This window comes from Rousettus aegyptiacus, unplaced genomic scaffold (genome assembly GCF_014176215.1).
Source record: "Rousettus aegyptiacus isolate mRouAeg1 unplaced genomic scaffold, mRouAeg1.p scaffold_m13_p_4, whole genome shotgun sequence".
Classification (NCBI taxonomy): Eukaryota; Metazoa; Chordata; class Mammalia; order Chiroptera; family Pteropodidae; genus Rousettus; species Rousettus aegyptiacus.
Genome location: NW_023416307.1, coordinates 160,265,329 through 160,286,351, shown reverse-complemented (window position 1 = coordinate 160,286,351; position 21,023 = coordinate 160,265,329). Strand labels below are relative to the sequence as shown.

At 61.9% G+C, this 21,023-nt stretch overlaps 1 protein-coding gene and 1 pseudogene across 5 annotated transcripts in view; both read right to left on the bottom strand.

Moving 5' to 3' along the window:
* Positions 1-21,023, bottom strand: part of LOC107517420 (contactin-3) — a 103,772-nt gene that overhangs the window by 25,795 nt on the left and 56,954 nt on the right. For 4 of the 5 annotated variants that reach the window (XR_001598507.2, XM_016158114.2, XM_016158115.2 and 1 more), the window contains 5 exons: positions 18,927-19,063; positions 18,032-18,161; positions 17,378-17,528; positions 5,108-5,235; positions 3,250-3,425 (listed from right to left, as the gene is read on the bottom strand). Coding sequence is in view for 4 of the 5 variants with exons in the window: in XM_016158114.2 (XP_016013600.2) it covers positions 3,250-3,425; positions 5,108-5,235; positions 17,378-17,528; positions 18,032-18,161; positions 18,927-19,063 (722 nt within the window). In the remaining variant the exon portion in view is untranslated. The remainder of the gene's footprint in view (positions 1-3,249; positions 3,426-5,107; positions 5,236-17,377; positions 17,529-18,031; positions 18,162-18,926; positions 19,064-21,023) is intronic. The other variant, XM_016158116.2, reaches the window with a different exon arrangement.
* Positions 10,858-10,976, bottom strand: LOC118602356 (annotated as a pseudogene).

Here is a 21,023-nt window from a genome sequence, read left to right as displayed (position 1 = left end):
GACCTGGGGCTGGTGTCTTCACCTGTACACGACAGATCGGACCTAAACTGCTGGAGCTTTCTGAGCGGATGAAGTTTTTCCCTAAAACGCATGTTTTTTTTAATGAACAAATACTGATCATCCACAATAGTCCCAACGGGAACTGGCCGAGTCGGTGAAAGCGATGAGTGAGGCTTTCGGCCCATTCTCCTCGACAGCATGGCCCCTACTGTGCGCCCTCCAGCCCCCTCCCTCGCGTTCACTGTTCTTGAAAACTGTGTCTACGCACGTCCTGGGCATTCGCGTGGCCGCTGCCGGGAGCGCACAGTCGGGGGCGGACCCGGCGTGCAGGGTGGCCTGCGCTCGGGGCGGCGTCACCGTGGATACTCGCCGCGTCACACTCACAGAGCGCATTAAGTTACCGATGGCAAAGTCAATAAAGATGCCTGGGCCACGAGCTGGCGCGTCAGGGAAGGACGGGACTGGCAACGCTGGGAGCGGGGTCTGCCACTCGGGCTCTTGTCCGGGGCTGGCAGAGACGATTCTGTGCCTCTCGCAGGCCTGCGGAAAGCAGGGTCAGCCACGTGACACGGGAACCTCATGTGGTCTTAAAACTCTGCTCTGAGAATGTGTGGTGTACGTTAAAATCCAACTACTCTGGGTGTTTGGTCTCTGTCCTATGTGTCTTTAGTATTAGCTAAATCAGAGGGCATTGTATTAGACAAAAGATCATCAACAATTTAAAACCCAAGCTAAACCCCATCATACAGCAAGGGAAACCAGTGTTTCAGAGCAAATTCTCTGCCTCAGAATTAAAGCCAGGACAAGAGTTGGCTCAGAGAAGCAGCCTTTTCCAGCGTGGATGAGGGGTCTTTATGAAGGGGACACTCCACCCTTGTCCCCAGGAAAGGCAAGCGATAAACCCTGAGCATGGAGCAAAGCGCTGGTGGGAGACTGGCAAACGCCTTTTTCTACTGTGATGGGAGAAATTAACGATTTAAGAAAAGGGCACTTAATGAAATTGTAAAAGAAATACTAACGGTTCGTAGCAGCTGGTGAAGTTGCTAAAAGCCCTGAATCAGGCAGAATGACGAGGAAAAGGGACCCCTAAGACGGGGTACACCAGATCACAGGACTCGGAAGAGGCGCTGACGAGCTTCGCCGTGGCGAGGCGTCGAAAAATCTCATTTTGTTTTCTATTAAAAGGCCATCAAATCAGGTTTCCCAGCTGCCGTACAAGGTTCACGAGTGGGTGGCTTTAAACAGTGGCACTGAATTGCCCTGCAGTCCCGGGGCCGGAAGTGGGAAACCAAGGCCTGTGCCCCGTGTGCCCAGGCCAGGGCCCTGCCTTGTCCCTTCCAGCCCCCGGTCTGCGGCCTCCTGGGCTGTGGAACGCCCGCTTCGGCGCCAGCCACAGCGGTGCGTGTCCCTCTCTCCAGGGTCCGCGTCTGCGGCCGGCGGCCTTGCCTCCGTGTGCTGGGCTAGGCTCTTTTTACGGGGAAGTTGGGCACGTGGGGCCAGGGCGGCCGGGTCCAGCAGGACTCGCTGCGTCTGCAAAGCCCCACGACCGACGAGGCCTAGTTCACAGGCACGGCCGCCAAGCCAGGACGGGCAGGTGCCTTCCCCGCCGTCAACCACCCAGCTCACGCTCAGCACGCAGCACACCTGACGGCAGGTGTGCGTGCCCCACACCGAGCAGTCCTCACACGAGTTGGTGTCCTGTGACTCAACTCAGTTCTGCCTGGCGTTGGCTTCACAGCCTGCTGGCTCAGAGCTCAGGCCTACACGACAGGCCCCTCCAGACGCCAGTCTCAAGTCTCACACCGTCACCTGTACTTCTGCCCGAGCAGCCGCAAATCCGGGTGCCCACGGCCCCTCCTTGGGTTCAGTGATTTGCTAGAATGGCTCGGGGAACACGAGGGGAGGGGGCACATATTTACACTGACCAGGTTGTTACAAAGGGTGCGGCCAGCCCGCCAGAGGAAGGGGTGCACGGTGAGGCCTGGGAGGCGCCGGTGTAGGGGTGTCTTCCCTGAGCAGTGGGGGTGCAGCGCCCCAGCCAGTGGACTCCTGCCCAGCAGCAGCTCTCGGGCCCTTCCGTGGGCTGCGCCTGACAGACCATGAGCAGAACCACCTGCCCGGTCCCTGTCCAGGAAATCTTGGGGGCGCTGATAGCCCTGAGCCCCAAGCCACACCGGGTCTCCCTGGTGCCAAGGTCCCATCCTGCAGCTCTTGAGGGGCACCAGCAACCGCCTCATTGGAAAGAAGTCACTTCTGTCACCCAGGAAATTCCAAGGGCCCCAGGCTCTGAGCCAGGAACCGGACAGGGGACAACATGGCCCATTCTTCTGCAGTTGGACGGCAGGACTTGACGAAACTTTGGGGTGGGGACGACTCAAGCCAGAACGTCCCCCCGTTACATTGCACATGACCCTCACACGTCAAGGTGCTGTGGACACGAATACAAAGGTTGTCACGAGAAGTCCCCGCCATCGGTCTGTCCAGAGAACGAGGCCCACATGGCCCCACGCACCAGGATGCCCGAGCTGGGCCATGCAGCCACCCCTGGCCCGGCGCAAACAGGCCTCCACGGGGTGGCCTTGGGGCTGCGGCCATGCAGCCAGGGGCCCCACAGTGCGGCCTGCTCGTCATCTGTGTGGCTCACCCACACGGGGCCACTTCCTAACAGTTCTCCTCAAAGTGTCAATTCTCCTTGAGAGCTGTAACTCTTGGTCACACAGAGCCGTTTGCAAATGGGGCAGGATGCAAGATCATAAAGCATTTACAGTTTGGGGACACATGGGTCTAGGCCTGAATGTGTTTCATTGTTAATGAGCTCAGTGACCCTCAGTGAGTTAATAAACGTTCAGTGAACATTTCAAATCCTTAGTTCGTGCACCTATAAAATGAAAAGTCTTGCCATTGACGCCCAGCACCATTTTGGGGCTTAACTAAGATGACCCTTGTGGGGGTGCACAGAATGGGCAGCTAGCAAGGGGGCTCGTCCAGCTCGTGTTGAAAATAAACACTTGTGCAAGGAAGCTGCCCCTCGCGGGCGACTAACGATAAAATCTCCGTGGACGGCGGCATGTCACGTAAACACGGCTCACGTGGCTTTTAACCGAGATTACGACTTGTGGGTCGGGGTGAGTCTGCTCCCTTCCTAGTCACTGCAAAGACAAAGTCAGGACAGGACTGGGGACCCCGATCCACGCCCACAACACGCATCCCCTCGCCCGCGGGGGGCGGGCGCCAAGCGGCACGACTCACCCCGCCGACCTTGGCGAAGTGGGCGCCGTCGTCGCCGGCGCCGGCCCGGGCCCCGTTGAAGAACCAGGTGAAGGTGCCGCGCAGCAGCGGGTCGTGCCGCGCCTGGCAGGGCAGCACCACGCTCTCGCCCACGGAGACGTCCATGTCCGAGGGCGCCACAGTGATCCTCGTGGGCTCTGCGGGGAGACGGCAAGGCCCCGGGTGAGACCGCGGCGCTGCGGGGAGCGGTGTCCCGGCAGGCTGTCGCGCTGGCTGGTGGCGCGTGTGCGTCGTGCACGTACACGCAACGCGCCCCTCTGTACAATTCAGTCTTTGGGATTGAAACCCACGCCTCCAGTGTGGCCTCTGACATATTTCCTCACACCCACGAACGCCTGTGAAAACGATCACAGCACCTGGATTTACAGGGTGCACAGGCTTAAAGGGTGCGGTTCCCTGTAAACGAGTCGTCACTGGGAAACGCGATCCGGGGCTACGCTGCCTCGCGCCACGCAGGGGCAGGCGTGGAGGCCACCGCGCGCCCCTCGGTGACAGCGCCTGGCGCCCCGGCGCAGACGGGCCCGAGGCTGCCGAGGCGCGTGCTCTGCTGGGCTCCTCCGCGCGCCCGGCCCGCGCCCCGGCCCGCACCGCCCCCCCCCCCCCCCCCCCCCCCCCCCGCGCCTTCTCCCCTCGACCTCGGGGCGGGGCTGTCTCGAGGCCGCGGCTCTCCCCGGTGCTGCGTCCGCGCGTTTCCAGTGTTCTCCCCTAGTCTCTGCTTTTCCGCGGACTCCGCCGTGTGCCCTCGACTGCCCGGTGTTTCCCCCTGTCCTCCGGCTCTCCCGGCCCAGGTGCGTGTACCTGGCCGCGTGGCAGGCCCACGGGCGCCGCTGTCCGCTGCCACCGCCCCCTCGGGAGCGCGATGGGCATGTCTGCTCTGCTGCGGCCCCGGGCCCCGGGTCACCCCGCCGCCCCAACACCGCGTCTGCCCTGCGCCCCCGAGCCCAGGGACGACGCCCACGCGGCACCCCAGAGGCCGGCCCCGCGTCCTGCCCCGCCCCACCCCCGCCCGCTGGCCCGTCCCTGCCCCGCCTCCTGCTGTCGCCAGACGCCGGCGAGGTCCCGGTCTCTCCTCCGTCCCCTGGGACCGAATGCCAGTCGGGCGGCGACTCCCGTCCGCCCCACGGTCAGGGCTGTCGCAGGACCCGCCCCCGGCCGGTGGCTCTGCTCCGGCCTCACGTGGCCACCGGCACCCCGTCCGGAGCGGCGGTGTCCCGAGACCCGGCCGTTGCGCCCTGTGCCCGCCGGGGGGGCCCCGCCCCCCCCGTCACGCGCCCCCCGCGGCTCGGCCCCCCGCAGCTCGTCCCGCTCCCCCCTCCAGCTCCGAGCGACGTCCCCACGACGCCTCCGTGCGGCTCCGCCAGTGCCGCCTTCGTCTCCATGGAAACCTGCGTGAACCCCCCCCCCCGCCCCCTCCGCCCCCCGCCCCCTCCGCCCCCCGCAACCGCGCGTTCTCTCCGCTGGCGACTCCCGGTCGCCCGGCTCCCCCGCTGCTCGTTCCGCCGACTCCTCCGAGCCCTGCTGGGCGGCGACCTGGGCACCGCGCTCGCCTCGCGCACGGACACAGCCCGGGAGCCCGCGACGCACGAGCCGAGGCACCGCGCGCACGACGCCGAGCGGCGGCCCCCGCATCGGCAAGGGCGTCGGGGCAGGCGGACTGTGCTCGGGGGACCGACGTACGGGAGCGCACGAGCCCCACGCGCACCCCGCGAGCGCGGACGGGCCCCGGCGCACGGGGCTCCCCACGGCGGCCGCTGCTCGCGACTCCGCACCCCGTGAAGGGTCTTTTCCTGTGACGTTCACACCGGCCACAGCCACCTACCCGTGACGACCAAGTGCGTCGTGCCGTTCGCGGTCCCAAAGCGGTTTTCTGCGACGCAGGTGTAAGTTCCAGCGTCGGCTTTAGTCAGGTTGACTATGCGGAGTCCTCCGTCCTTCCGAAAGGAAACTCTAAAGGAAATGAAAATCAGAATAAATCCACTGTGGTCATTTGTCCCCTAACAGCAATTTTTTAAACTAAGTGTGGCCTGGAGCTAGCACTTTTAAGGTAAGACAGCGGCCACGGCCTTCGCGGGTGGGGTAGGGCAGCGCTCCAGGAGGCCGAGCACCCCCACGTCGGAGGCCGGCAGGCCCCGACCCAAGTAAAGCTGTCCCTTGTTGGCTGGACGACTGCGGGCTTACGTGTGCTACGTCTAATCTGGTGGCAGGGTGACCCCCACATCCTGCCACGTCGTGAGGGTGGGTGACGGCCACCCCTCGCCACGGACGGGGGCCGACCGGAATGCGGGGAGAACGAGGTCCCTCCGTGCAGGGGTCTATGCCTCTCCCCCGCAAACCCGCCCTCAGGATGCTGGGAATGAGGGTCAGGGTCGGAGGCACGGCCGGCAACTCGGGAGCCACGGATCTCGCAACGGACGCGTGGCCTCCGAGAACGCCGGCTCTGCACGTGAAGAGCCGGCGAGCTAACCAGACCCTCCCTCCGTAAACCGGCCTTCCAGGAGGTTCTGAGAGGCCCACCGGGCTCCACGCGGCTTAAAACAAGCGCCGTTCGCTGGACGGATGGGGCCACTGTCTCTGGACAGCAAACCTGCCTGGCCGTGGCCCAGCCTTGAGCGGGCACGCAGTCTGCAGACGGCACGGCTGACCGTGCACACGACAGCGGGACTCCGGCCACCGCACGGAGCTAGAGGGGGACGCACGGGGGTGACCCCAGAATCGCGGCTCCCGGCTCTCACGAGGAAGGGCGGCTCCGGTCTCCATGGCACTTCGGCTCCTGGTGGGCCTCACGGAGCCCCTTCCACGCGCTCACCGGCGGCTGCCTGTGTCATCAGAGGCTGATCTGCCTCTTGGCCTGGCGCAGTCTGTTGTTAGCGGGGGGCGAATGCCCCTCCGGTGGCCTGTGCTGTCACTCGGGGATGGCAGCGGGTTTACGCCTGTCAAACCGCTTGCTCAGGGAGGAGACTGTGGGCTCGGACACCGACTTGGCCTTCGTGACTGCATCTGAGCACCGGTGATGACCCCGCACGCTTTAATGTGGGACCAGGGTGGAGCCCTGTCTGAGAAGGCGGAATTCCTGAGCACGGTCCCCTGCCTGGGTTCCGAACGTCATGGTAACTCACCCAACGAGGGTGACAAACACGCGGCTCGTCGGTCTCAGGAGGCACGTCCTGGTGGGGACGGGAATGTGGTCGACTCCGACGATCAAACCGCTGTGTCGAGAGCCACGGAGCTTTCTGGGCTCCGCTTTCTGAGGACTCGTTCTAGGGGCCTAAGGGACGGGCGCCTACGACCTAGCTGCAAGCGGAAGTCACTCCCCATACACACCGCACAGCGTAAAGAAGATGGTTAAGAAAAGCCAGTATCACACGTCAGAGAGGAAGAGCCCGGGGCGTTTGTCCTCACCGCCACCCCGGACGCCGGCCAAACACCGCCTCCCACCGTGTTCACACAGAACCCCCAGCTGTGCTCAGGAAACCGTGGGACCCGCGCTCGAGGCGAAGTCAGCCCAGCGATCACGGGTCAGAGGACCTCCAAGGAGAGAGAGGCCGAGCAGAGGTCTGGCCGCCAGTCACCCAGCGTCGGAGGGAGCGCCAGGCTGAGACACGCAGCCCTGCTGTCTTGGGGGCCACACAGCACCCGGATGCCACCTGGGGGCCCCAGGGAAGGCCGTGGCCCCCGCTCCAGCCGAGAGAAACACTTTCCTTCACCGCAAGAAAATCCACAAGGGGGGAACATCCGCCTGCCTGCCACACAGACTTCCCCAGCGCACGTCTGCCATGGCAAACATGTCCGGGACCAAATTTACTGTGACAGCGACTCGACAGTGTTTCTTACTAACGTGGACTCAAACCTGAAAGGGTCCTAAGAAGACATATCCAGTTTAAGTAACTCTATGAAACGTTCGTCTAAGTGATTCACGAGACTCAGGCGATAGCCTATTTGAAACACTTAAATCCTTAGCAACGGAGTATCTGCTAAGCCTGTAAATACCCGATGCCGATGCCGAGGCAGTGAATCAGACCCAGCAAACGCATCTCGGATGGCTCAGCCCGGGACAGAAACACCTACGAACGGCTGCAGGGGCCCCAAACTTGACATTACGATTCTCTGTAATGTCAAGAGATTTGAGTCAAATCAGTGAAATCACAATGTCAGCTTTATTACTTCTATTTCAGATAAAGCTGACTAAGTACCCAACAGCGGTTTCTGGATCCTTCCTCCCAGAACGTGGAGACTGAGGCCCCTGGCCAGCCACAGGGCCACTCGGCCGTTTCAGGGCGTGCCGGCTCCCGGGAAGGAAGGCGGGGCTGAGGGACGTCAAGGCCGTCTGCCTCCCACACGGGGCAGACGCCGCTTCTGGGGAGCAGGTGACGGGGGACCCAGTGTCGTCCCACGGCGTCCTCTGCCCCGGAGCCCAGCCTGGCACGGAGCTGACCGCCCGCGGCGGAGCGGGGCGCAGTGCTGACCTGGCAAAGGGCCAGGTCCTCCTCGCCTGGGCCGGGAGGGGCTGGGTCCTCGACCCAGGCAAACACGGGGCTTCCTCCAGGGTCTCCGCCCCCGCGCTGTGCAGCCTGGGAAGGGCCGACCCCAGGCCCCCCGTCCCACCCGGCTGAGGGGCAGCCGTGACGCACAGCGGAGTTGGTGTGTGCCAGCCGCACAGCTGGGCCTGGGGGGCTCCGCAGACTGCGTCGCTGGGCCCGCCGGGGGTCAGGTCTGGGGGCCCAAGCAGCCGCCTCTGACCGTTCCCACGTGATTCCGGGGCCGCCGAGGGGGGTCCCGTGTCCTTGGGACTCTCCCCCCTCAGACTCTGATTTGTGACACAAACCACCACAAAGCGGTCCGCTCGCTCGCCCTGGCTCCGGCCGCGGCCGGGCGGTGCGGCCCCAGCTGCTAGGGTCTCCGAGCCACCGAGAGTCCTGTGTGTTCCGGGGCCAGCGTGTGCAACTCGCCTAGCATTCCATGTGACGTCCCCGAGTCACTTCGCCGCGACTGTCTCTAACGCCCTAAAGGGTGCGGCTGCCGGAAGCCAGCACCACACATGGTCCTCGTCCAGTGAGCAGCTGCTGTCCCGGCCGCAGGAGGGCGGTGACCCGCCACATGGAGGGGACGAGGTCTGGCCGGCACCTGTCGGGAGATGAAATAAACTCGAAAGCAGAGCCATGAAGACCGGGCTAGAGCAGTAAAATAAGTGACAATGACAAACGTGCGAGGCGCGAGGACGCTGAAGCGCCTAAACCAGGAGACGTCGCCATCGCAAGCCGTGAACGCGGTGACTGTCCCAGTTAAGTAAGTTAATAAATACTGCGGACATTAAGTGCCTAATGGAATCTGTGAGCTCAGATCTCTTTCTTTAGCATTTGCACGTGAAAGGTTTGAAAAACATTTCTTCCAGGAAAAAAAAGATTTTTACATATTCGACCTCAATCACAGATGTTTTCAGGGTTCCAGACCCACAAAGGGTCCAACACGCCCGTCTGCCCACAGAAACTGCTTAACTGTGACATGGCGCTGAGGGAGAATCGTAAAGTATCGGAAAGCAGGAAAGCGCCACGTACAAAGCGAACTCTCCGAGTCCGTCCGGCAGCGGGCGCCGCGGCTCGGCAGGCCGACCCCAGCCAACGCCAGGCCACGTCGCGGGCTGCCGGCCGGGACCAAGTCCTTGCCGTCTGGCACTGGGACACGGGCGGCGGTCACCACCACCGCCCACCGCCCACCCTCCCCCAAGAAGCACAACGGCCCCTCCCGGCCACCCACCCAGCCGCCCGGCCCCCGACTCCGCGGAGGCTTCCGCGAGGCGAAGGCACCAAAATACCGCACTCTCCGTGTTCGCAGTAGGAAGGCTCAAGGGGAAATCCATAAAAATCAGCTTTATACATTTCTAAGAAGCAGTTGCAATAAATAAAGTAATCGGTGCGTTTTAGATGTGAGACGCTGCCCAGGAAGGGACGAATCCACCTGAGCCAGAGGGTTCTGGAGCCCACACGCCTGTGTGCGGCTCGTGCGTGTCACATGTGATTGGGGTGACGCTTACATCCAAGGCTCAGATTCAGCTGGCTCCACCCCCAGAATGCACCGTCCGGCCCGCCTTCCCCGCGGTGCCCGAGGTCTGGCTCCGGCGCGACCCGCCGGCTGCCTCCGCCAGGGGGCCAGGCTCCCGCCCTCTCCTCTGTCTCTGCAGCAGGGCCAGAGCCCGCCTGTCCCCAGACCCGGCACACGCCACCTGGAACCCTCCCGTGGTTCTGACTCCACTGAAAATGAGATCTGACCCCCGCCTCACGTTGACGACCCACTTCCGGCCTCTGCCCCCTCGTGTTTTACTGCTACCCCCCAGGTTCACGGGCCCCCTGCTTCTCGGGCCGGCCACCCCGCGTGCACAGGCCTCGGTTCCTGTCCGGGCCGCTTTCCGGAAGCAGCTTCTTCGCATTCCTGCCTTTGGTTTACTCCTCAGCCCGCCCCGTGTGACCAACTCTGCCTCCGTCTGGCGAGAACACCGTGGTCCCAGCCCACGCGGTGCCGCCCCGCCTTCCGCTCCTCCCGCAGTGCAGCGCGTCTGCCCCGCCTGCTCCGGGTTCCTCCGTGCCCAGCACGGCGCACAGGAGGTGGCCGTGGCCGAGTCCCCGCTTCGTGAGCTCTCCAGGAACCCTGCTCCCCACCCCCCACACATGAGGTGGTCCACTGTGGCCAACGAGGACAGTGAGGGTGGTGGCTTCCAGCTCGCTGCTGGAGCACACACGCATTTCGACCCCTCCTGAGGCCGCCACGTCTCGAGGGAACCCGCAGCGGCCCACGTGGAGACAGCGTGCAGAAGGGACTTGGCACGGACTATGAGAAAGCAGCGCGGAGCCCGCTCCCGGCTCTGGGGCCTCGGCCACGTGTCGGCCACCGGCGACAGCCCAGGTGGGCCCGGCCCGGCCGAGCCCCCCGGATTCCGGCCCATGGGCACTGTCAGGAAGAGGACGACGGCCACTCTGCACCTTTAGTTCCGGGCGATTCGTCACGCAGCACAGTCGGGGGGAGCGGCAGGTGCCAAATAAACACCCGATGAACGAATGACGTCCCCAGGCCCAGACAGACACACATAGAGCGGAGCCTGGGGGGACGGGGGTGTGAGCAAGGACTGAGACACATTGGGGGCTGGCGGCCAGCACAGACGCCGCCGCACGGCGAGTCAGGGGTGTGGGGCACAGACGCCCCAAGGGCGAGGCGGGGGGAGGCTGGCTGGCAGGGCCTGGGGCAGGCCGCAGCACAGCGGGATGGGGCAGGGTTTTCTAGGGTGAGAGGAAAAGGCGTTCCAGCCAGAGGACATTGCAGAAGCATAAATGCAGGATGCGCCGAGACTCCCATTTCTTTCTAGAAATGATTCAAAATTCAAACGATGCCCTCCGCTGCTGCATCTGGATGGCGTTAAAACAGCCGATGTTCTTACTTTGAGAGAAAACATCAGCAGAAAAATGGAGAGACAGAACGTGAAGACATTAGTTTTCCATAATAGCATTTGTATTTTTTTCCTTTGAATTTTTAGTGAAAAAAGGATTGGGCCGTAGGCAAATGCATGTTCCCCCCACCCCCAACCGCCTACAGCACCTGGTTTTCCTAGGCGGTCTCCCATCTGAGCACTAACCAGGCCCGACCCTGTTTAGCTTCCGAGATCAGATGGGATTGGGCTTGTTCAGGGTGGCGTGGCTGTAGACGGGACTTCTGGGCTTGAGTGAGAAATGCCACATGGCCACACGCATGCAGTTCAGGTAGAAAACTCAGTGAATAAAACGTTTCCACTGAGTAAGGATGTCCATTAATTTACCTAGTTTAAACAAGAAACCGACGGGAAGTAGATTCATTAACCAGCGGTCCCCACCAAAACGCTCGCCCTGCCATAAATATTTTTTAAAGTGGCTTTAACTTTTATAATCCATAAAACCAGTCTTAAAGTATGGATTTAAGAACTGCGTGGTCATCTGTAAAATTTAGCTGATGAGATTTTAGAGAACACCTGAAAGCAGCGATTTCTTTAATAATCTTTGGGTGGAATTTATTTATTTCTGAATATAATAATGTAAAACTCAATTGACTGTTGCAAAGCAAGAAAGGTCTTTTCTCGTTCCTCATCTCTTTTGTTTTTAACCCAATCTGGTGACTGCTAAGGATCTGAGCCATGTGATTAAAGGAGTGAACGTTACCACGGCGCCAACAGCAGCAGGAGCCGACCCCTGAGACCCGGATACGGCCCAGGGTGAGGGTGGTGGGGCAGCCAGAGCCCATCCCCAGGAGGCCCAGGTGCCTAGACAGAGGGGGGACAGACCCTGCGAGGTGAGGTCTGGCCCCATTTCCCCAAGGAGGGAGCGAGGCCCGGGGGCTGGGCTGCTCGTCCAGCGTCGGGCCCCGGCGGCGAGTGGCAGGGCATGACTTGTCCCCTGTCCTTCTGATTGGAACACTTAGCTCTTTCCATGGACTAAAATTAAACAGAGAGATGAATCGACGTTTACCTTCACCTGACACAGCGGGTAACGCGATGGCAGTCAGCACGCTGCGTGCCGATCAGGCGCGCACACACGAACGCATACACAGCTCACGCTGCCCGTGGGCACAAGGGGAGGTCCACCCTGTGTCATGCTGGAGGGCCCGTCCCCTGTCCGGGGTCTCCGTGAGCTGCACCTGCTCAGGTGGGGGCCGGGCCCATCGCCCTCCTCTTTGTAGCCCTGAGGGGTGCGTGGCGGGGGGTCTGGGGCCGGGGGAGGCGGCCCCCACGCTGAGGCTCTGGCCCCTTCCCTGGTCTCTCGTTTCCCGTCGGAACCAGTGATCCCCCAGTATCCACCACTCTGGAAGGACCTGGGGAAGAATGCGGCTCAGGCCCTGTCCTGGGGGCCTGTGCACTCCCGAGGCAACCCCTGGAACGGGCGTCCGGCCTCAGCTCCGCCTGCATGCTCCCCTGCTTCAGGCGGCGTTTTCCCTGCTCTGGCTTTGCGTGGTTTACACGTCCTTCGAAACAGAGCTCCGATGCTGCGTGCCCTGCGACGGCCGTCCTCACAGAGCGGCTGTGCCCGCCCGGGCCGAGGCGGTGGCTCTTCTCGGAGCTTCTCCCTGGCTTAGTCCCCTGTGGCACACGCCTGCCCTGCACGCGTCGGGTGAAGGCGAGGGGTGAGGGTGCGGGATGGCCTTCCGAACACACACGAATCAGACTCCTCGGGGATGAGCGCGAGGGGCCAGGTGAGGGGGTGGGGGGTGGACGCTGTGCGCACGGGCCCTGTGTTCACCCACAGCTCCGGCAAGGGGAGCAGGCCCGCCCCCGGCAGTGGTGGCAGGGAGGCCGGTGGCCCTTGTCCCACGGGACGCCCTGCGCACTGGCCGAGGGCAGGTCCTGGTACGCGGTGCTGACCTGTGGGGCGTGTCTCCCGAGCTCCAGATGCCCATGCGGAACCAGGCGTGGGGTCCTGACGGGGTGATTCATTCTGTTTGAAAGAGCTGACGACTCAGTCCAGGTCATCACCCTTTTTGGTTTGGAGTGGGGCCCCGTCGAGACCCAGAAACTGCCCCGCACCCCCCGCCCATGACCCTGACAGGCCCTCTCCACCCACTGCCGACTCCAATGAGCAGCGGTTGTGTGGTCCATTCCCAAAACCGTGCCTTTTACAGAAATGGACTCACACAGCACATGAAGTCCACTGCATTTTAAAGCTCATAACCACGTAGAATGCACATGGAGACCTGGTCAGCGCCTTCCAGAGATGCTGTGTGGACCGCGGCTGTTAATGTTTGGAAAGATCTCTACTAGCTCTTTCTTTAAAAAGCATTTAAATCTCTACAGTATTAAATGCTGCACAGAACATAAAATAATTTTGCTGTGTTTAATTAGAAGTAACGGGCTGTTCCCTGACTGCTCAGAATCGGTGGTACTGCAGTGAACTATTTACGGTGATGACCAACAACGCTCGCGTGGAGCCCGTTTTCAGAAATGATCGGCTGATGCACGTTACATGCTGAGCGACACAGAAAAGAGACGCATCCTTCAAAACACGCCAGTGGCGCTTCCTTCTCGCGCACCATGCCCGTCTGCACTCTCCAGGGTCTTTTTCAATTTTACTTTGCTTAAAGGAGAAAGAAAAAACCTATCTTAAACCGTGTCCAGAAAACACACAGATTCGAGGCGGTGAGCAGACGCAGCAGCGGTCAGACGCCGACCCCTCGGAAACGCCGCCGCACGCCAGCAGGCGCAGGGCGCTGCGTTCACTCAGAAAACTCGTCTCTCGACGTTGAATGAAAAACATAAAACACAGAAAAGAGAAACGTTACTCAATAGCGATGCCGGTTATTTCAAAGTTTAGTATATTTGTTCACCAGGTGACTTAAGATGACCTTTGACTTAGGTTGACAATAAGTCAATCACTTATAAAACTGCAACTTCACCCTTTAAATAGAAATCATAAAAGCAGGTGTCCTCCACTCAGGATCTGCGTGTCCATACTGCGGCTTCGGTGCGAGGTGCAGCTGCCCCCCACGTCCGGACCTCGCCTCCGTGCGGCCTCAGCTCCTGCCACGCCCGAGCCCGGTGCTCAGGCCTTTCTCCCAAGTCCCAGAAACCTGGCTGCCCCGAGGCGCAGACACAGCGACTGGCCCGACTGGTTTGTCCACGAGCAGCCCGGGCTCCCCCGGCCCCCCACGGCCCCGCACACTGACCCGCAGGGACCATGGAGCACCCAGGCGCCCCGCCCCGAGCCTCAGGCATGCTTCTCCTGTCCAGCCGCGTCTCCGGCTGCTCGCACACGACACTCCGCAGAAAGCCTGTCTGCGCCCTCGCGGGGCTCCCTGTGCTTCCTCCGCTGTTCCCCGAACCTGCCCTGAGTCACCTGTGCAGACCCTGGAAAGCCAAGACCAAGGACGGGCTTCTCTGACGGAGAGGAGCTCCTGGTGCCTGGCACACCGCCGGCACCATGATGCTTCCAACTGCGTGACGAGCGCTTGACCTCGGCGGCGCGGGGTCCCGGAGTGCACCCAGGGTCTGTCATGCACTCAGGGCGGTCTCCATGGCCTCAGCTGGGAAGGGACCCTCTGCTGCCTTGGCAGGCAGCAGGGACACAGGCTCCTGCCTGGCCACCCTGTCACTCGGGCACCTTGGCTCTCACGCACATTTCCGTGGCTGACGCCAAGGGTCCAGGGCTGTCGCTGAGCTGGGGTGAAGCTTGCAAAGCGGACAGACCACAGATGCTCAGACACACCACGTGACCTCCACCGCGCACACAGCTACCGGCTGCCAAGGTTTTAAAAGATGTTGGATCCTTGGATCTCTTTTTCTGGTTTAGGCTCTGACTGATGCTATCGATAGACAGATATGTCTATGTATGTATCATACAATAGATTTACATATTGGCTTAATCACTAGCGTATTTGCCACCCACAGCGCCCTGTGCTAAGCTGGAGAAAGTCTCCTATTTACTCTGTTTCTTACTGAAAAGCCCAAGGTCGTCTATGAGAAAAACAACAAAGAAGCCCTAAAAAATTAATGAATTTTAAATCCTGCCATAAATGCCCTATCAAAAATTTTTGCTTTCTCTTGTATTTTCAAATACAACAGTAAATTCATTTGTCCCCCAAACACGATCTGTTTTAGCCTGAATAGCCATGGTCCATGTAAAGCGGTTCCCAGCTTGGGCGAAGCCGCTGGCCAGGGCTGGGGGCACAGGGCACCTTCGCTGCCCAGTGACCGCGAGGCTCGGTCTGACGTCGTGGGAAGCTGGAGAGGAATCTGGCCGCCACTTGCTCAGCAGAGCTTCGGCTGCCCAGAGGGGAAGGGCCGGCCATGGGGGCAGCTGCAGCCCGTGCAAGGAGCGGCCTGGACGCGGGGGAGGCCTGCTGTCCCACTGTACGGACTGGACGAGGACGCCACGGTTCAGACGTGCTGCGTGGCTCACGCCGCCACACCAGGGCTAGCGAGATTCTGGAAGGCCGGAAGGCAGACCCTTCTCCCTCAATGTCCTTTAGCAAAATCTCTTAATCTGCTTAATCCCCCTTTTAAAACTGAGATTAAAAACCTCTGCCTACCGCAGACCCTACTGTGACCGCCAGTGGGTTTACCATTGTGCAAAACACCAGGCCCCTGGGACACAATCACTGTTCCATTCATGCCCACGATTACAGGCATTTAAAATTCTTCCCACCACAAAGAATCCACAGTGGTCTGGGAAGACTTAGCACCCAGCTCAGCCTAAGCCAAAGAGTCTGTGCCATGAGCCCACACTTGTTTGAAGTGTCTTACAAATCCCAGCTCCACGCACTCATTAACTTCCTGCCCAGAAAGCCGCTGTGGGCCGGGCTGCATTTAGCTGCCTGCTTGGGCTGCGTCTAACTGCCCGCTCGGGGCTCCGCCGCGTCCTCCCTCTGGCTGTGCTTGGTGGCCGTGGAGCCCACCGAAGGCCGGTGAATGCCGGCTGCGTCACGGCCAACCACAGGGGGACCTTCGGGCCTCTGATCCGACGCGGTCCAGCCTGGCTGTCTGCAGTGCGGCCTCGTGACTGTGGAAAAGTGAATCCACGGCTCCTGGCCTCAGGTTTTATTGTTTGCTTCCTCCTCGTTTCTAGAGAGAATAATATCTTCAACTCCACCGCAAAGGCCGAGACTCCTCTGACCCCGAGCAGAGGTGACGCTGAGAAAGCCCCTCGGACACACCTGAGCATCCGACACACGAGCCCGCATCCCAGCGGCTAAGTCCTCCAGCGGGGGCTTCTCATCATGTGTGGACAGTAACCCGACCTGCGGGACACGGAGCTGGAGGGGCTCAGAGGGCACGACACGCCGCCCTCCTGAGGAGGTCGCGCCTTCTCCCCCGACGGTTGCCAAGAGCTCAGGGGCCCCGAGCAGCACAAACTGGCGGCCTTGCTGCTGCGGGGTCAGCAGCCGAGCGTTGGCCCCAGGAGGAAGGCAGGGCTCGCCGGGGCTGAGCTCTTCCAGAAGGTGCTGGAAGCCTCTCCCAGTCCGACGCCGCTGGTAGCATCCGTCAGTCGTGTGCTGGGGACCGAGGCCTGTGTCCTTGCTGTCACCTTGCAGAGCCTGGGCCCGCCGGCCCTTCCGGGGTCCCCTCAGCCGGCGGGCCCAGGCGGGGGCCTCGCACTCCTGAGATCTCCCCGCGTCTCCTCTTGCCCTCGAACGCCTCTGTCAAACACTCTGTTCCTCTTCCCCTCGGCGGTGTCAAGGGACGGCCTGAGCACCCGGGTGGGCCAGGGCGAACCCCTACGTAAAGCCGTGGTCGGCCCCAACACCCTCATCCCCTCTAACGTCTCCCAGGCAACGCGGTGTCACGGCGGGTGTGCGGTGCCAGGACGCGGGTGTCCTCGGGGCCGTTATTCGCTTTTCGCGGCGGCCCTGTTAGGCCGCGTCACCCCAGCCCCGGAGACGTGGGCCTCGCTGCCCCCTGCTGCTGCGACGTCCCGGCTTACTGTGTTGGGCCCCTGGCCCGGAGCCGACCTCCCTGGACCGCACAGTTAGCGTCCTCCGGGCCACAGGGAGAAAAGTCCTCCCCGGCACGCGAGCTCTGCGTGGGAAGACGGAGGCCGGACCTTCCCCGAGGGTCGGCAGGTGCCGGCCGCAGCCACACGGGCACAGAGCATCCTCCGCCGGGCCTACGCGCCCCGACCCTGCACGGATGCCGCGGCGCCCCGCTCCACTCCGAGAGCCTGCTCGGCGAGGCTACGGTCGGGGGAACCTCCCGGCAAGGGGAGCGGGGCCCCGGAGGGCCTCAGTCACTGCCACCCGGTCCCCCACGGGAGGCCATGCAGGGCGGGCAGGCGGGTGGGCTTCCCCTCAGCCAGCAAAACTCCCCCCTCCCATGCCAGTCTCCACCCAACGTCTTTAGCTGGTGGCCTCGGATTGGGGCCCTGGTGACGCCCAGCCAAGGAGAAGCCCCGGGAACTCTCAGCAGCCCGTCCCCACCTCCTGCCCCCGCTCGCGGCTCCGAGGGCCCTCGCGGCTCGCCTGTGCTCCACAGCAGCCCCTGGGTTCCCGGGTGGACCCACTCTGCTGGTTAAACAACTGGCTCTCTCTGGGCTGTCAGGGTGGACAGGCCTCGCCGTGGAAAGTGGGCCGCACGTCCGTGGGCACCGAGTACCTTTCACTGCCCCGCAGCGGCGCATGGCCCTTCCGCCAGGACGACACAGCTCTCGGGGCGGCCCTGGGCCTGCAGTCCAAGGACACCTCGCTGCCCACCTGCGCCCGGATCAGCGTTTTCATCGGAGTCCTTGAAAAGTCTGGCGCAGACGCTGGAAAGGAAGGAAAAGAGAGAGAAGGAGTTCGCTGCTGAGCTTCTCTCAGCTGCCTGCGAAGGCAGCACCGGACGCAGACGTCGGCACCGGGCGACCCCGATGCGCCCGGCGAGGCCCGCCGCCGAGTCCGAACCGCGAGACGTGTCTTCCGTGGGAGTTTTTGACGTTTACTGGAAGTTTTACACTAGCTCACTCCTGAGTTTATCAAAACTAAACCCATCCTAGAAGGTCCTGGCGAGCCGGTTCCCGGCACCCCGCCTCCCCCACAGAGCGCTGTGCTACGCTCTCTGCTCTGGTCGGACACGCCCGTTTTCCGGGGCCACTGCCCTGAGCAGGACCCAGCGGCCTTCCTTCTCCTCGTCACTAACGTGTCACCTGGATGAGAAGCCCCAGGCCCCTCGGCCGCGGACGCCTCGTACGTGGAGTGTGACAGGAAACACGGAGTATTTCCACTGTGGGGGAAACGAGGTTCTAGACGAGGCGGCGGGTGCGAGGCTCACCCGTGACGCGGAGCTCGGCGCTGGCCCGCACGAGGCCGTGCTTGTTCTCTGCGACGCACTGGAACATGCCGGCGTCGGCCACACTCAGGTTCGCTATCGTCAGGGCTCCGTTCTCCACCTGGATCCTGTCCTGGATGGCGACAGAAAGGCCCCGCGTGGGAAGGCGTGCCCCGCCTCAGGAGGAAAACGCAGCCGCTGGCCGGTGTTTCCACCGTGCACCAGGCATGAGGCAGTCGGACTCGGAATGCAGACTTCTCATCTGAGAATGCGACGCCCACGTTGGAAACGCTAATAAACACCCTTCAGCCCGAGGGTGCAAGGGGACAAGCAGCCCGGCCAGTCCCTTCTCCCCGAAGGCTGAAAACACGTGCCGTGCGCCCAACCTCGCCGACTGGAAATGTTTCGCCAGTTTTTAAATCACGCCGATGAATGGCACTGCGAATTCTGTGCAGAAAAGGGGTCTGGGAACACACGGGCACCAAGGGTTTCCGATGGCACGGCAGGTTACGTATACGCAGTGGGAGAAACGTAACTGCCCTAGCACGCAAACGTGGCCGAGAAGATACACGCTCACGCAACAAGTGACGAAGTCGCACACAGCCATTCCCCAGGAGCCTTGCGGGAACACGCACCACGTCTGACTGAGGTGAGGCCTTCCCGCTCAAAACCAAAACAGAGTGTGTCGTTTTAGAGACTAAAGTCACAAACTCACCTTTTCCCAACGAATTCAACCTGAAGTCTCTTCCCAGGCAGATGGGGGGCTTGATTTTACCCATCTCCCCCCGTACCGCTCCTCGGATGCGAACTCCCGCGTTTTCCGGCCCCGGGTGCTAGCGAGGCATCCCCCAGTGTGTCGGGTGGGGGGCGGGGGCAGAGACGCCGGACGGGGCCTCACCTCGAGCGCCAGGGCCGCCCCGTCCTTCAGCCAGCGGTAGGAGGGTGTGGGCTTCCCGCCCGCCCGGCACTGCCAGGTCAGACTGTCCTCCACCGCGAGCTCCACGTCCTCGATGGGCTGGACCCAGTGTGGCTTCGCTGCAACGAAACAAGCCCTCAGTCCACCCGGCAAACGGAAGAGCCTACTCGGGGCCGAGCGAGGGACCCCGTGCAGTGGTGAGCGCCCGCGGGTCTCGCTCCCGGGATGTGTGAGAGGCTCATCCGTTCCCGGACGGTGCTGCATCCGAGGGTCCCTGCGCCCAGCGCACCCCGTGTTTGCCGCTGTCGACTCCCGGGCACTGCATGATGCCCTCCGGGCGTTGGTCGGGAGGCAGTCACGCAGGCACACGACACAGGTTTTTGTGTCAAGTGTGTGTTTCACTCACGAGTTTACAACTGATGACAGCTTAATCCGTGAATGACAGCGAGGCTAGTCTTAATTACGCACTAAAAATTAACAGCCAAAGAAGAGAAACTTTTGTAGCTAAGGGAGAAATTACATTCCCTTCAACTTAGAAGTAACTCTTAATTAACCACAAACCAGTGAGCTAAGTCTCAGGAGCCGCTGTGAGAATTAAGTGAAAGTGGGAAAAGATGGATAAATTGCTCCAATTTGAATCACACGCTTTCTGATGAAAAAGCGTCGCGTGCGACCTTCAATTACGCATGCAAATCAGCTGTATCGTGTGGATTCACCATCCTCACTCAGGTTTTGGAAGACGCTATTTGGAAAATGCTCTTACAGATGAGAGCAGCAACCACTCACGGTGAACGGCGCTCGACACACCCAGTGCAGGCCGCCCCCCGCCCCCCGCCCCGGGCCCCGCGCCTGCCCGAGCTGGGGACCGCCGCACATCCTCCACGTGGGGGTGCGGGGGCGCGGTCTGGCCAGTCTGTTCACTGCTGCCCGGGGCAGATCAACCTTTCCATTTCCATCTCAAAACTGATTTCATAGAAAACAGAATTGGAATGAAAATGTAGCTATCTGGCTTTTAGAGCAAACGGACTCAACTAAGTTTTACCTTATTGCTTTTCATATAAACTGCTTGCCCACTCTGGGGCACAGTTTAGTCCAAAATCGCTTCTTTCCACGTTACGTTAAAACACATCTACTTTCGGAAATAATCGGCCTGGTCAGGGAGAGGCTGCAGACAGACTCCCCAGGGGAGCCTGCGACCGAGACCCGACTTCCTCGTGCGAGTGCCCGCTGGCTTCCCACGTCATCGTCATTCTCCTCCCAAAGAGGAGGCAGTGTGCCAGACCGAGCCCATGCTGAGATGATGGCCGCCACCGTGGCTGCTCGCCTGCCCCTTCCCGTCACGGGAGATCCAAACGGTCCCTCGGGCTGTTCTCTGCCTGAATCGGGGCTGACGAGCAGCCAGCCACGTGCGGTCCGGAGCCGCGGCGCAGGCGGCGAGGCTGTCGCGCCGTCTCCGGCACACGTCTCGGCACTCGCCGCCGAGCGGCAGTGCGCCCCGTGCAGCGCACCGTGCCCTTCCTGCCTCCACGCCCCTCTTCTTCTCGAGTCGACCCCTCTTTCCAGCGAGCCCCCCGCCCACCACTGCACGCCGCCCACGCAACCTGGCCAACCCGACCGCGGCCCCTGCTCACAGCCGTTCCCCTTGCCAGCGACCGGGTTTGAGAAGGGACTGGCGAGATGCTTCAGAGAAAGGACGGGTGGACAGGGGCTGACGTGCCGGTCACCACTGGCCGCCACTCTGTGGCCGTAACAGCAACGTGCAGAAAAAGGGAGCGTGCAGGTCGGGGTGGGGGACAGAGACCACAGGAGACGGGCCACGGCGGAGGGCGAGGCCCTGAGCACCGCCCGGGACCGTACCCTCGCCCCACACGGTCTGAGCTGCTAACGGCTTCCCGCCCAACACCGCGCGGTCCGAACGTCCGTGCGTTCCTGTGACCATCGCGTCTTACCCTGGGTTGGGCAGTGGCTGCTCAGGAAGGCGGAGCTAACCCAGGCTACGAAGACAGGGACTCGCTCTGGGGTGGCCTTAGCGCTGCACGGCCACGCAGGCCGAGCGCCCCAACCAGCAGGCAGACCCTG